Source organism: Calonectris borealis, chromosome 4, assembly GCF_964195595.1.
Source record: "Calonectris borealis chromosome 4, bCalBor7.hap1.2, whole genome shotgun sequence".
NCBI classification, from domain to species: Eukaryota; Metazoa; Chordata; class Aves; order Procellariiformes; family Procellariidae; genus Calonectris; species Calonectris borealis.
The window spans coordinates 66,089,433-66,105,865 of NC_134315.1; the positions used below are offsets into that span (position 1 = coordinate 66,089,433).

The window sequence follows — 16,433 nt, forward strand, 5'->3', positions numbered from 1 at the left end:
GAAGATTTTTGTCTCGCTGGATAAGGGAGAGCCCTTCTGTACATTTCTGTGGTGCCTCAGCATTGTTTTAGTGTGCATAAAGCAAAAAGTAACATGGTTTTCATTAAATACAGAAGTGAAACTTAATGCTGTAAGCAATGGCAAGCAGACCTACTTTAGCTTTGCTTTGATTTGCTGGAATTATTCCAGTCTTGCTCCATTACGTTCAAGAACTAAGTTGGTGAGAGGGGAGACATAGGACGTGTTGCTTGTTTCTGCTCATCCTTCATCACTAAACCCACCCAGCTGGCTGCCTGAAGCTAGAACAAAACTCGAACAAGTGCATCCCCGTACGTGTATTTTTTACAGCTGCTGCGGTGTGCTGTGCCTTGTTAGTACTGCACTAGAACCAAGTTTCTTCTCTTTCCACAAAGATAGTCCGATAACAAGGGTTTTATAAAATTGGTTTTCTATTTTAGTTTTCTTTGTGTTTCATTTCCTCTTTTTGTCCCTCTCTCGTCTTCCTTCTTGTGTCTTTTTTGTTGTGGTTGTCATGTTTTTGTTGAAATGAGGTGAGCTTTCTTTTTCTGTGCTAAAAATGATGCGTCTTGCGGTAATTTTTAACCTCCTGTGAAAATTAATCCTGGTCTTAGGCAGCCTGCTGAGAAAATTGCCTTCCCTTCTCACGGGTTTGTCGTTCTCTGACAGCAGCTTCCTGAATTTCCTAGAACAGCTCAAGCTGCTGTTACAGGGACTGCCAAATAGCATCTGTACATTATTTTACAGTAGTAATGAAACTTCAGGCAATATTCCGCATAACAAAATGGCCTTTAAAATCTGTAGCTATAATTTATGAACCCAGTCATTAAGGACATATTTAGCTCTGTACAATTTGAGATTTTAAACAAATGATATCAACGATGATTTCGCAACTAGATGATAACAGTCCCTTTTTATTGTAAGTTTGTGAAATAAACGTTTTTGAGCTTAATACAAAAACAGCACCAAGGAAAACCTAAATCTATGCAAGTATTCCCACACTGAAGTCAGGGAAGGGATGGTCTCATCCTTAAAATATAGCTTGTTTCAAAGTCTTTGCACGCTCTTTTATCTGATTTGTTATTGACTTAATGCAAAGCTCACCGGCAACAGTGCAAAGACTTACTCATCTCAGTGAGTTTTAGCTTGAATGCCATGTTTTTCCTTTTAAAAATGCTAATACTTTTTCTATGAACTTTAAAAAAGAAAGAAAGAAACAAAAAAACCTACCCCTACAATTCCTGAACCTGAAAGAAATGAGAAGAAAATCTTGTATTAACTACCTGCCTGCACCTCTCTCTTATTTGATGCAATTTTGCTGCTGTCGCTTGCTCTTCATCAGTGTCGCTGTTTCCCCTGTGTAGTCAGTTCTCCTGTGGTTTGTAGAACTTTCTTACTGCAGCAGCTGTGATAGCGGTGTTTTCCTTTCGTATATTCTTGCGAAAACACACGTTTACAAATGCAGGTGACATATCTGAATCATTTTGACTTTTATGTATGTGTGTTTTGGGTTAACCACGTGCCCTTTGAATCGGCTTCTCCTGCTGCTCCTGAATCCTCGCAGCATTGCAGATGGCGCAGGAATGCGGTAGAGAAGCTCCTCTGCTATCCCGAGTGCTGGCTGTGCCTTCCCTGCAGACCGCTTTGCTGCCCGCTCAGCAGAGCTGCTTGCTGCGCAGCTGGGATGCCGCCGCTCTGAGCTGCGGTTAGTGAAGCCCTGCAGAGCGCCCAGGGCTTGTTCTGTACTGTTCCCAGCGCTGTGGGCTCTGCAGTCCCGCAGCGCTGTGAAGAGGAGCCAGCTGGCTTAAAGATCTCTGCTCCTTGTGTGTGGGCTCTTTATTGATCTCGGTGCTCCACCAGTGACGTTGATGCAAGATTTGCTTTTGACTTCAGGTTGCTCTCACAAGCCAAGCAACCCACCTGCGGGCAGGGAAAGTTGGCATGGTAGCAGACAGTAGCTGTTTGGTTTCTCCCTCGGTAGGTGAAATCAGGTTCACCTAAGTGGTTGGTGGTGCCAGATCTGAACAAGTTGCATTATATTAGAAGGGGTGGATGCTGATAAAACCTGTGGGTTGGAAATGAAAATGTGGTTTTATGCCCCAGAGAGCTGTTGAGGCTAATAAGTTTCACCAGCATGTCCTGAACTTCACTTTCGTTTGTTTCCAATCTGTTTAGCTACAAGCAATTAAAAAAAACCTGATCCTTAGTTCAGAGTACTGAGGCAAAACCAGTGCCTTGGACTAGGTTAGTGCCTGCGAGAAAATGGAGCGTCGTGACACAATCTTACCTATTTGCATGCTTTCTAGGGAAAAGGAAATTTGCTGGTTTCAAAACGTACATTGATTGCATGGGAGGTTTTCTTTAGTCTTTTTGAAAATCTAAAATACCAGGTTCATAAAGTCTTTGAAATTATTATTTTCAAGTTATGCAGTATCAGGTGCAATATACAAGGCACTTCAGATTTGTAAAATGCAAAGAATTGTGACACTTTTTCCACTGCAGTTCATAGGATCTTTACCACTGTAGTAGCAGGGTTAAGCTGTGAACTGTCTGCTCCCGGAGATAATTTTGACTGTAGGTGGTTGGCTCTGGATCCAAATGGTTTACCAAACATTGGAAGCTGTGTAAAATTGAGACCTTTGCTCCCTCCAGGTGCACTGAGCATTAGTGGGAATGTGCTCTGCTTTCCCCTCAGCTGCACCACTTCTGTTATTCATCTGGTACTGTGGCCAGGTGATCAAAGGAGCTGAATCAACAGAAAGGGAATGATTGTCTGCCAGATTAAGTCCTGGACTGTCTCAGTGCAGGCTCAGGCCAGTACCAAGGGAAAGGAAGGACAGAAGAGGGGTGCATGTGGCCAGGGACCATGCAGTCACTTGTCCTGGCAGTCACTGAGGGCTGCATCGCCTTCCCTGCACCGTCAAATCTCAGCCCTGAGCCTCAAGCTGTTTCTGCTTCAAAATTATTTTTGCTTTATCTTCCCTTCTCCTCCCTGGCTCCCATTCGAGGCAAAAAGCTCAAAAGCAGAGTCCTGCTTTTGGTGACTCTGCGGGCGGCTGACTCACTCGCCTGTCCAAAAGACTTTCGGGGCTGATTTTTGCCTCAAGGCTACTGTTATAGTTGGGATTACTTTATAGCAGTTCCTTTTGTGTCTATTATCTGAGATCCATTACTGCTAAAACAAATATTGTTTACTGTAAGGTTCATGCTTAATGCTGGCTGAGATCACACAAGATGAATCAAAATGTAAAGCTCACAGGCATGATAATAATGTTAGCATTGCTATCTAATTAGTCTGGGTTTGCATTTCTGTTCCCCCCCCCTTTTTTTTTTAGCATATCTTAACAATTGTTATCCATGGTAAGAAAATTTTGTCGAATTGAGTGGATACCGATTGAAAGATTATTAGGGAGCCTATCTATCTGCAAAATAAACCTTTAGCTGGTTGAGTTGGAAAAACTTTTTGTTTGCCCTCCTAAGACAGGGTTCCTCATGCATCAGACACTTTTGGGAATCAGTAAGTGCGTGAAAGAAAGAGATCTGTTGAACAAGTGCACTGTGTCTGCAGCAAAATATAAACATCTTTTAAAAATGTGCTTAACGACCACCCACGCTGATAGCTTGCTCCCGGGGTGGCGCCTGTCTGACTAGAAATGATTTTAATCACAAATGTATTCACACAGTCTTCATATTTGTTCTGATAAATGCTCTCCTGAATAGATAACTATTGTTGCTTCAGCTTTCCCTGAAAGCAGCTTTGTCTCCACATCCTCTAAAAAAAGGTAGATGGAGTAAGCCAGGTTTCAGATCATTGGACCTGTCTTTGTATCATAGATGTATTTTAATCTGTTTTGTGATACGGAACATTTAAACATCCTTGGCAGAGAATATGCTTGGTGTCTGGTATTCCTCAAATAGCATGTGAAAACGTTTATGTTTCATAGCATGAAAACACGTGTTTAATGTGTTTGTTTTGATCAACAAGGTAATTCAAGCTTCAAATTTTGGCAGCCTTTTTCAATACACGGCAGAACATTATTGCATCCATAATCAAGATTAGTAGAGGCTTGTTTAAAATATGTATTGTCTTTTTTGTTGGCTGGGTCATTTTGGAAACGTGCTCTGCGTGTGTGTGCATCTCACATCTATCTCTATAGTATGGAGAGGGGGGATTTTTAACTACACAAAAATGCAGGTGGAAAGTTGCTTTGAAGAGTAAGTTAGCATGCTGTCCCTAGTGTGACTTGTGTGCGAGTGGGAGAGTCCATATGCAAGACCTCCTGCTCTGAGCCGGTTAAGCACATATGGGTGAAGTGAGGACAGGATGGTAAGTTTTGGTCCAATTTTTTTCCTGCCTGTTGTTTTCAAACTAACCCTTCACGCATATGCAATTTTGTGATCTTCATTGCATTCAAATGGCAAAAGCCTGTGCAGTTGACATGAAAAAATAAATTCAAAGCTAAATATTTATGTTAAAATATAGTATTAAATGGGAAGCAGCTGTAAATGTGACTTTTTTTTTTTTTTTTAGCATGAACAGGTGACCTCTGCGGATAGTTGCAGTGGCAAAGCTCTCATTAGGAAACAAAGAAAACTGACAAGACGGTGAAGGGCATGGAACTTGTCATTGGCTTTTCTCATCCTTGCTGCGCTGCTCGCATGGGTTTTCTCAGCGCTAATAATTTAGTCTGAAATCAGGCAAAGAGCAATAGCTGGCATACTTGAACTACACACACACATTGCAAATCCGGTTCAATTAGGAGGAGATACCAGGCAGCGTATGAAACGCACGCATGTTGTAGCTGTTCTTCACCTACGCTGCCTGGGTATCTCCAGGCACCGGTTTCACCTGAGATGAAGGGGACGGAGAAGCACGGGGCTTGTTTGTGCGCAGGATGTCAGAGGGGCAGCTCTAAATGGGCTGTGACAGCAGAGGCATGCAAATAAGCAGAAATAAGCAGTCGGGTGGAAATTACTGAGATGAGAAGGAACAGAAAGGTCTGCAACACCTTAATGCTTGCCTGAAAGGCAGCCTGTATCCATTCCAGTTAATAACTGCTTCCAGACCTCCTGTCCTCGTCTTTGCGCAATCTATATGCTGTTACTGCCGCTGACCTTGTTTAAGCCCACACATCTCAGCGGTGCCACTCTGTGACTTCTGAAATAATGCATGGCCAACTCTCTCCTGGAGATTATTTTTCTGAGAGCCTGCTTGAAACTATTCTGCCACAGTCTCCTGATGAGGCAAACTGTTTAAAAACCAGGGAGAAAGCTTCAGCCCCCCACTCCCTCGTGTGAGAGCCGTACGGTGCGTACAGTCCTTCAGCTCCATTTGGCACAGAGTGGGATAAAAATGTGTGCTGTAATTTTTAACAGAATAGCTTTTAAAAAAAGAAGCAGCCTTAGAAGCTCTCAACCCCATTTTCATTAGCAAAAAAAGCACTGCTTATTCCTTGTAGTATCTATGGCAAAACCTTATTTTTAAAAAGATGCCCAGTTTTTGAGTTACTCAGCTTTGGCCAGTGTTGACTGTGTTGTGCCAGGCTTTTGCAAGGATCCTTTCAATGTCTCTCTCGTTTTTCCCTTCCCCCTCTAGCCATCACGCTGAGACGGAGGAGCAGGCTGCTGGTCCCTCCTGCTGTGACAGTCTAGCAGGTGTAACTGCGTCAGCAGGAAAACAGCGCAGCGCTGGGAGGGTTGATGCTGTCCCTTTCTTGTGTTACTCCCTGGCTGGGGCACTGCACCGCTTCTGGTTGACGGCTGGTGTCTGGCCCGCATATTATCATGGCCAATGGGGCATTTCATATGTGCACCAGGTGGTTCCTCAAGCAGTTTAGTGTGGTTTTGGTTGATTCTTATTACCCCAATTTCCTCATTCATCTCTCTTTAGCGTGTGTAACAGAGCTGTGCAAGACTCAGGGCATGAGCAGAGCTTTGTGCTCATGAAAGTTCGTGGTTTTTTGGAATTGCTTGTGAAGAAGGGGTCTTGGAGGTATTTCTGAGAGCTTTGTCAAACAGTTGCTATGCAACTTGAATTGAGTGCCTGTGCAGATCTCAAATTGTTTTCTAAATTAAGAGCTCCCTCTCTTCTTTTGCGGGTACGTGCACCTGTGCATTTTTGCAAGCCTGTTGTAGTAAAGGCAGACTAGTTCTTCATGTAACTTCTAGGGCTTCTTATGTTTGTGTAGATGCTTGAAATTATATTGGCCCCAATCCTGAAGTCCTTTTCAGCTCAGGGTTGAAGTAGTACTGAGCCACTTCAGTGGTTCGTTTTTTTGACTTTTAGTGGGCAAGGCTAAATCCCATCGCACAGTCAAATCAGTAGATTGTGTGCTACGTATGGGGAGGGGATTACGCAAAATCTTTCACAGCCAAATTTCTAATAGATGCATTAACTGTTAATTCCACTTCTTTTCACCTCCTTTAGCATAAGGAAAGCTACTTTTCATGTGATTGAATGCATTATGGTACAGGAGACAAACATTTAACTTCCTCAGGGGAAGCATGATGCTATAGAGCAAAGCAAAATACACTTTATCTGGTCAGCTGCAGTAGGTTATCATGTAGATTGTAATTCCTGCAGTTCTCTAGCCTTTGAGTTGTTTATACTCTGATAAAGTGAAAGCATTAATGTCTTTATTACTCTGGTAAAGAAACTGCATTAAAATTTATCACCTAAGCATCTGGCATTTATATACATTTTTGCTTTCTGTAACCATACATTGGCTTTCTGGATACATTATTATGTTGTGCTGTGTGCATGTAAGTGAGCAGAAAGGGAGTTGCTGGAATCTGTAGGAATTCATCAATTAATCTCTCTGAAGTAACTTCCTCAACTGCATTTTCCTAGAAGGAAAACAAGTATAGCAGTGCTGTCTGAAATGACTCAGAATTGCATGTCCTTCCCCACATCATCACCTGGGCAATGCACTTGCATGCACCAGAGGTTTCCAAAATGGTGTACCTACGGCAGATGCTAAATGACAGTGCACAACTTCTTTGTTAAAAAAACCCAAATCAAAACACTCCCCCCCCCCCCAAAAAAAAAAAAAACCAAAAACCTGAAAATATATGGTGGTACTTTTTAAATTTTATTTCAACTTTCACAGGTATCTGCATAGAGATTTCTTCTTGGCTGAGGTCAGTAGTAGTGAGGAAAAAGGAAGTGCGTGATTTTGTGCGACTACCAAGAGGAGAAAGTGGATGTGGGTTTTAGGTCATGCTGATCTGAGCTATTATGTTGAAATTATATTGAACCAAAAGGTTTGAGTGAAGTCCTTTTCGGACAACTTCAGCTATACTTAACAGTACTTCAGGCATGTTGCCTTGTAGCACTGTCTTCTGTTAACCTTGAGATGATATGTCTTTGAAAAATATTACTTGGCCTTCATCAGCCAGTTGTGCAGGTTGGTGAACTGGAAAAATGTATATATTGCAAAAATTACAAAAAGGAGAGAACGTGGCAGTGTCTCACCATTTTAGTAGCATGTTGCTTGGTTTTTAGTAACTGAGAGAGGCTTAAAAGTCATATTAATGGCAGTCTCTGCATTTTTCTGTAGTCAAAATTTTTTTAATATCTTTGGCTTTATGTTTATCCAGCTTTTTGTTCCAAAAACCTTAAAACCAAACTTATCCTTGACAGACATTGTGAAATGTCTGTTATGCCAATCAAGTCTGTGAATCGTCATCAAAGAGATACTTGGTTTTGTCTTGATGACCTTTTTAAACCTTTCTCTTTGCTTTTTAAGCTTGCAAGGAAGGAAGTAATCTATTAAATTAACCTTGCAAAAGTTATTATGGAAATTCATCAGTCCAGATTCTGCTCCCATCATATGTTATCATACGAGTATAATTTTAAATTTGTCCCTTAAATTATCAGTCACGTAGCAGGCATGAACCATGTTACACAGTCTGTGTCTAGCTGTTCCCTGGGATTTTTGTGGATAAGCACTGCAAATTACAAAGGTTGCAGTTTCTTCTGCCTGCTCTCTTAAAGTAGTTTTCTGTCTTTCTGAACAAGATTTCTTTCCAAGTTACATCCATTTATTTAACCTCTCCAGAGTCTCTGGGCCTGCATCAGTAGAGGAACGGGGTTGGAGTCTTGGGTCAGATGTGAGTGCCCGCTGGCGGCTGGACATGCGCGTCTGGCTCTGGCGGTGCCTTCTGCTGGCGGAGATGGTAAATGGAGAAGCATGCTGCTCTGCAGACCTTTTTGGAGGCTGCAAGATCACTGGAAGTTGGGCCTTCGCTTGAGCAAAACCAGACTTTTTGGAACATAAATTAGTATTATTGCTGAGGGGGGTGGCTGTTATTGAAGCACAGCATCAGTTTGCATGGGAACGTTGGCATTAAAAAGCAAAACCAAAACAAAAACCCAGTGACCCAACAGTTCTGGATGTCCCATGGTTGCACTTGACCTCGGCCATCAAAATGTTTTGTGAGTGGCACTCAGAGGCGTCTGCGTCATTCCCAAACTGACAGCGAGTATGAACGTGGCATGAGGAAATCCTAGCTGGAGATTGTGCAGATGTCAGTGTAAGCCAGCAAATATGCACAGGGCTTAAATCGAGTTGTCTGTGGGGAGTACGTTACAGTGTTCCCTGTAAAGGCTGTAAAACTGCTAGTGGGGATAGACAGCAGCGTGTAATATTTGATCTTCTACACCCACAGTCCTCAGTGGAACTGAGGACTTATTACATCACTGTATCATTTCAATGATTTCTTTGGCTTTAGGGCTTTTTAACTCTTCTTCGAGCAACATTGTATTTCTCCTTTTCCCTAAACTCTTCTCTTAAAAACTGTCAAGGATAGCCCTTGCTGCTGGGTGGTGATTGTGGTTTAATGGTAGTTTACAGGCTGAAACACAGCTGAGATGTGACTTGAAGAAAAAAAAGGGGGGGGGGGGCAAAAAATTACTCGGCATGCAGAAAAGCCCACCTCCTTCAGGCACTGGATGCATAGCTTTGTAAAAGATGAGGAGTCCTCGGACACTGCAGCTGGGTTGGAGTGAAAGGGTGCGTGCCCGCCCTCTCCAGGGCCAGCGGGTTTGGGGCACAGGGACTGCGACGGGCTGCAGCCTCGCGGTAGAAATGATAGTCGCAGCCCTACCTGAAAGACAGGAGGGTTCCCTGGTGCAGTCAAATGGCTCTGACCAGTTTTGTTGTGGTTTTGCCACTGAAAATGATTTTTCTGTGCGTGTCCCGAACAGTCTGTGATTTTGGTCTCTAGAGCAAACGTTTCACCATGTATTTGACGCAGATGTTGCAAGTCCATTTGTGGGCAGCAGTTTTGTTTGCCCCTTGCACATTTCACTGCTGGTGAAAGTGTCGTTCAGTTTTTCAGTATTAGGGTGCAGCAGGATAGCAGAACAGAGATTAAAGATGCCTGAAAACCCATGCTCTTCAGGGAGAGTCTCCAGCAGGGGCATGGGCTTCCTAGCGTTTCCCAACTTAGTGGCTCTGGGAGTAAACTGCTAGCCAAAGATGAAAACAATCCTGAACATCCCTGATACCTTATGTTCTGTATCTCCAGAGCTGCATATATTTGGGGGGCACACATTTAAACCTTGTGTCTTTAAAAAAAACCCAAAAATAAGAGTTCATTGTGCTGTCGATGCAGACTGCTGCAGTACTTGTTCAGTGTCGTGTGTTTGCTTTCCTTTAAATTTTGTGCCATGAAGAAGAAAGTGGTTTCTGCTCAGCCACCAGACCTGTGACGAACAGCAGGCAGTCACTGAACAGTGCCCTTCAGGGTTACAATGAATCCTCCTGACAATTGCACTGTAAATACTCATTGTAAACCTGTATCAATTTCAAAGCCTCTTCAGGCTTGTCTGAAAGAACTTCAGGAAGGGGTGTGAGCTGTTTGGCAAGGATAAAAGATGTCCAAACTGGCTGTTGCAGATATTCTCTGATTCTCAGGTTAATTAACTTCCACTTTTGTCATCAGTTATCACCTCATAAAACTTAAGTTTCTGGAATGGGAGAAGGAAACTGATTTTGATTTGTTGTCATCGATCCATTGTAGAGTTTTTGAATACTTTGTCCAGGCAGGATTCCTTATCTGTTTTGTGGGAAGGGTTTTTACTGTGGTGCGCTCATGGGCTATCCCAGGAGCTTTCTGAAACAATCTGCTAGTTGAATGCTGCTTTTCTGTAACAGCAAGAGGCAAGTTTCTCTGTCTGCTGTTCACCACTTATTAAATTAAGAAGTAAATTAGGTGGTTGAGCTACCAGTTAAGCTTGCTGGGAAGAAAAACAGGAATAGAGGGATCCCTTTTCGGCACTGTGAGTTATGAAGCATCTGGATCTCTTGCCACATGGTAGAAGTTCCCTGCTGTTTGCTCTCCCTCTCCCCTCCTGCCTGCTGTGGGGTACTTCTGCAAGCCTTGCTAGATCCCAGCCCCTTGCTTTCATTCATGTGACTCATCTGTCTGTGTCTCAGCTTCCGTTTGTCTTGGGGTGAGTAAGGTCAGAAGCAGCTATCCGTGCGTGATTTTCTGAAGAAAAGTCAAATCTTTGTCAAATGAGGACTGCCTCGATGAGAGCTTTATGTAGACACAGACAAATGAGGTTGCAGGGAAAAGAGATTCCTCATCTCCTCTTCTCCCTCCAATGTAAATAGTGCAGCATATGGGAAACAGATGAGGGACTTTCTGTGAGAGCGCTAAGGACGATGCTTTTTTACTTTAATAAAGTGTTTGCTTGCTTTGCTGTTTACCTTGTTCTGGGGAAGATTCTTCTGATCAGGCACTGTAGCTCACTGCCCTCTTCCTTTAACATGAGGAACATCTTCCTGGCCTTTCAGCAATTATGCCGATCGCTGGACGTTTCTATTGAATCTCTTGTTTATAGGCAAGAAGCTGGTCTTGGATGCACTTTGCTCATTATAACTACTCAGCTCTTTGGTTGTTTTTCATTTCAATTTCCTTTCATGATATCAGTTAGGAAGGGATGTGTAAATGACAGGTACTTTCAAAACACATGCCTTGCTAGTAGATGAGAAGCCAATCTGTGAAGTGTGTTCCCCATGGCCAGGAGGCCGTCAGTGTACAGAAGCAGCATGGGTCTTGCTGCAGAGCATCCCCAGCACCTAGTGCTGCCGGTAGCGCTGGAAGGAAGGCACTGCTGCTGCACCCTCTCCTGCTGCGCGCAGCCTGGGCGTGGGGCAGGTGGGCTCTATCAGGGGGCATCGCTGCTCACCCTGGCTGTGTGGTTACCCTCGTCCCCACATGCCTGGGGAGCAGGAGGCGTTCGCTGCACTTGTCCCAGCTCCTGCCTTGCCCAGCAGTACCCACACTGCTGATGCGTGGTGTCGTGTGTGTGCAGGGGGGTGTCCTGCCAGGAGCCGCTAAGTGGTTTTGCTGATACATTAAAAGCAGATTTATGTGTTTGCACAAGCTGCAGTGTCTGCTGTTTGTTATATAACTGGCAAATATTAGCATTGTTTTTTCTTTGTACTCTTCCCCAGAGTTTCATCGTGCCTGGGCTCGTGAGCCTGGTTGAAGGCAGCTGTAGGCGCTGCCGCGGCTGTTTCCTGGTCCCCTTCAGGTGGTGTTGGTGGAGTGCCGGGACACTCCAGGGAGCTGGCCTCCCTTCAAAGGTCCTCACCATGCTTGTGTTGGGGAGCCCTGGACCCTGCCAGGCGGGCATGTGGTGGTCACTGCCTGGGCTCCAGCAAAACGGGTGGGGGAGGTACAGGGGCAGTCCCTCGATCCAGATCCAGGTCACCTGCAGGCTTTTCCAGAAATCGCCACGTTGCTCCTACCGAGCGGTACCTTCAAAGTTTTATTCTGAACTGCACAAGTTACGATTGTAATGGTGGTTGATGTTCCCATGAGTCCAAGAGCTGGCATTAAAGGGCCTGGTGCATGATTCCTCCAGGTAAAACTACCTCTACTTTGCCTTCTCCAAGCTTAGGGCTTTATACTGGCTTCTTTTTCTGCTGAGTGCACATCGGTCCATAGAAGAATGCAAGTCATGAAACAAGAGGAATCCTGTCAGCTGAATGAGCACTATTGTTTAATGAGCTCTGTTTCTCTTTATGTGATTGTCACGGATGAGCGATTTAGAACGCCTAAAGAATCACTGTCAAAGGTATTAGCAGAAAGGCGGTTTTAATAGGAATTTATGAAAGTGCGACTTAAAGTTCGATGGCAAGGTTCACTCTACCACTTACTACGTGAATGAAATATACAAAGGAAAAATCGGGTTAGAATTGAGCTAGAATGATTTATATAGAGACCAAAGATGCAAAAGGGTAAGGGAAACCCTCCTCTTGAGTCACGAGGTTCAGAGAAGATCCCCTTGCTTTCTAAACTCCTGATGGAGCTTAAGTGTGGCTGGATCCACTCCTAGTCCCAGACTTGGTCAACAGTTTATATCTAAGGGATTGTATGTGTCTACTAGCAGTCTAAGGTTCGTTCACAGGTTCAAGATGGATCACAAGATTTTAACAGCACTTAATCATTGACTAATTTAACATTTACAAAGTGAGTCAATAGAATTTACTCCAATCACAACAGTGATTTAATTACAGGTTTGAGATGGCAATATTTATACTATACTTGCTATCGGGTACCTATATCAATTAGCACACGCACGCACACAGATACAAAGATATATAAATGTACAAATGTATATCTGTTAAAAATTCCCCTCGAGTTCAGTGAAATATTCACTTCAAATGTCTCAGCATTTCTCAACAGGCAAGGGTTGAGCCTCAAGGAGAGAAGGGTTTCAGCCCAGGTCCCGTCGTCAACTTTTGGCGACGGTCCTCTGAACTTAGCAAACTTGAGAGTTCGCGAGCTCTGAGAGGTGTCCCACTCAGAGGGAGATGCTGGTCGCAGCCTGCTGCGGCCCAGGAGAGCTCCAAGGGCCTCACTTAGGACTGCTGTTTATAGGGTTGCAGGATGATTGGCTTTAGTCATCCGTAAATTTCCATCCTGGCCACAATCCGGAATAGTAACAATGGTACCGTTCCACTCGAGCTACGATCCAGGTAAGGAATGTTTCAAAGCTGTCAGGGGATGACTAACTATCCTGCTCTCGTTCCCCACCTTGGCCAGGCAACAGGAGTTGCTGGTACAGTCAGTGCCGCTCCCCGCCTTAGCCGTGCAAGAGTTCCTGGTATGGTCAAGGGATGCTTAACTGCCCAACTGATTACACAAAGGCCAAGGCCTAATGGGAAATCCTGAGATCATAGAGCGGTCCAGGAGAGGTGGGGAAATGCAACACCACAGTGATTTCTTCAAGAGATGCTGTTTGGATACACTTTCCTTCTTTCTCATCTTTCTTAGAATATATCTTCTACTAAAGACTTGAAAACAATAGGCTTTGTAGAAGTGCATTATTAACTGCCCTTCTGATGGGGCTTTTAATTCTTATTAGCATTTTATTATTAATGGGCTTCCATGAAATTTATAGAACTGTTGGTAAGCGAATGTTTGATGAGTGCATCTGTTTGTCTCGCCTCAGTTGGTAAAAACAAAACAAACTCATGCTGCTTCCCTCTTTTTTGTTGTAGCAAACCTTCCCCAGTGATGTCCACTCCATTGAAGAAATTTTGAAGGTAGGTGCTCTTAAATAATAGATCTCTATGTTTGCTTATATTTTGCACACGTTAAAGTAGTGTGTGTGGGGAAAAATGTTCTGTCAGCGGATGTTGCAATCACTAAAGTGTATTTTGGGGTACACTGTGGAGAAGTAAAGATAAAAGTTAGCTTCGGATACAGTGGGAGTTGTAAGACCAGTCTTTCTATCAGTATGTAAGTGTAATATAGTCTGGTCCAGTCCAAGAGCAAGGCTGACAAATCATCCGAAACAGCCAGAGCTGCTCCTTTGTCAAGTCAGGGGGTTGCTGTTACTGAGGGCACTTCCTCCAAAGGCGCTGGACGTGCTGACTCCTGCCCGTGCTGCCAGCCCCAGCAGCATGGCCCTGAACGGGAACATGCCCCTGCCTCCTTCCCACCTGCCTGTGCACGGCACTGCTGCTGGGCTGCTTCTCCTTCGCTGTAATTCTAGTCTATTCGTGCAAAGCTAAGCCAGCTCTGATGCAAACTGTCTCTGTAACCTTGTGTCAGAGTGGCTCTGTGAGCAATGCACAGGCTCCCGGTAGCTGGGTGTGAGTATGTGTCACCCATTCGCTGTGCACGGTGTGAAAATGCTCTGTGATCTCAAGCTGGTCATGCTGATACTGAGAAGACAGTTCCTTGATGCCAAATATTATTCTGAGACACTGAAGTCCTAATGGAGGTGTTTGGTTTCTGTGATTCACTTCCCTCACTGTTGCTTCAGGTTGCAAAATCCTGAAGCCTTTATTGCTTTCAAGAAGCTGTTGTTGGGGGCAGCGTTTTAGCTGAAAGGTGGTTGGGCACAGGTGCTCACAAGCTGCTGTGTGCTGGTTGGTGTTGCAGCACGAGTGCTCCACCTGGAAGTACTGCATCCTTTCGTGTTTCACGAGACATCCTGTTTTCTTGCCTGTCAGTAATGCATAACAATATTTTTCTAGCAACCACAGGGAACCATGTACAAATACATGAAGAGGTGTAGTGCAGTATATTGAGGAGTTTATCATCTGTTGAAAGATTGCACAGCTAGTGAGCGAAGTGAGCAATGAACTGAACAGTGGGAGGGGGGAAAGGAGACGTCAGGGGTGGTAACAATGCGATCAAATAGTTAGCCAGGTTAGTTGTAGGCTGCTTCTAGTTCTTGCACAGAAACCCCTGTAGATTGCTCTGATCCCTGGTTATAGAGCCAAAGGTAGCCATATGGTTTCATTCCCTGTAAATCTTTGCATTTCATGTTATTCCTAATAGATAAGGAAACTAGGGACGCTTCTAAACTTTCATATTTGTGCCTTGATGAAAAAATGGCACTTGTAAATTATGACACGATGTAGAGATTTTCATATGTCAGTCTATTTGGTGCCGAAAGTACAAAAATGTACTTTGCACTGACACGTTCCTCATGAATTTCTTTTAAGCTCCTGAGCAAACTGCATGTGGTGCATGCTCATCATGAGATATGTTCCACATGAACATAATTCCCAACTTTCTGAGCTGAGCAAAGTGCTAGTATTGTGTTACTCTGCATGCTTCTTTCTTCAGGAAGTTGGCAGGGAACGGTTGTAATGACAGCCACTCTGGATGGCGATGGTGGGTGCACACCCTTGAGTACCAAGGTGATGTTGGGCTGGGGGGAAAATCCTCAGCTAACTATTCCTGGAAAGGCAGTGAGGATGGTAGGCCATATGAATTCACTTACTTCTTGGAGTGACTATAACGCTCTTCAGGATTTAAAACTTGAGGATCAGGAGCCAAGGAAAGTCTTGTTGTGATTTCAACAAGGTGATTCTGAATTTCTGAGCCCCAACTTCCCCAAAGGCCTCATCTAGATTAACCCCCCTTAAAGTATTTTAGCGTATGTTCAAGACAAAGATCCTTGTCTGTGCTAGGCTTTTCATGTGTATTTGTTGCAGTGCAAGCCAAGGCTTTAGCACGTTCATCTGGGCCTGGCTGTGGTGCCAGAAGAAGCAGGTTGGAGGTTGATCTCGCCTGCCGAGCCCTATCCCACGGCTGTGGTGGTTGTGCTCTGCTTTCACCTGGACCATGGCTGAGCCCAAGAAGCCGGTACTTGGTAGTGATGGTGGGTGAGAGTAAGGGCAGGGTAACAGGGCAGAAGTATTCCTAAAGACATAGCACATCGGGCGGTCTCTTTCTTTGGTTTGAAGCCACGTCCCGGAGCTCTGCGTCAAAGACGTCTTGGTCAGTCGGAGCAAAAGCCAGTGTTTCAGGCAGAATAGCATGGGGAATGGCTGGCAGTCAGAGCTCTCTGGCTGACCTCCTCGAGCTATGAAAAGCCTTTTGGAGTGTTGTTGCTGTAAGGGGATGTAAGAACTTCCGTAATAGGAAAGTCCTTCGCTTTGAAAAACCCCAGAACTACTCATATACAGGTTTTATTTACTTTTCCCTTTATTAACTGTGATAGCTGTAAGGCTGAGGCCTAGTCCTGCAAACACAGTAAGTACTTTCCACAAGCTTCACCGAGATTGCTGTTACTTGGGCAATGCAAGTATGCTTGCGGAAAAAGAGCAAGTCCTCACTATGGTCTGGCTGCTGCACTCAGAGGAGGGCTTCTCACTGCGGTACCGTCTCTTGAGTTTATGATTGGGTGGACAAGGACTTTTTTGGTAGATCCATATGAATCTCTTAAGCGTAAAACTTCATCTGTGTCTATCAGCAAAAATACTGTAAGCTGCTTCTGCTTCTCTCAATGTCTTTCCAGGAAATGACCCACTCATGGCCACCTCCCCTGACAGCTATTCATACGCCTAGTACAGCAGAGCCTTCCAAATTTCCGTTCCCAACAAAGGTAAAACACCCTCTTTTTGCCAGGGCTTTTGATAAATTAGAAGAGA

The 16,433-nt window shown here is 44.2% G+C and overlaps 1 protein-coding gene across 1 annotated transcript in view; it reads left to right on the top strand.

Moving 5' to 3' along the window:
* AFF1 (ALF transcription elongation factor 1) overlaps nt 1–16,433 on the top strand; it is a 129,181-nt gene that overhangs the window by 79,662 nt on the left and 33,086 nt on the right. The window contains exons 6-7 of the mRNA XM_075149927.1: nt 13,542–13,586; nt 16,301–16,387. Coding sequence (XP_075006028.1) covers nt 13,542–13,586; nt 16,301–16,387 — 132 coding nt within the window. The remainder of the gene's footprint in view (nt 1–13,541; nt 13,587–16,300; nt 16,388–16,433) is intronic.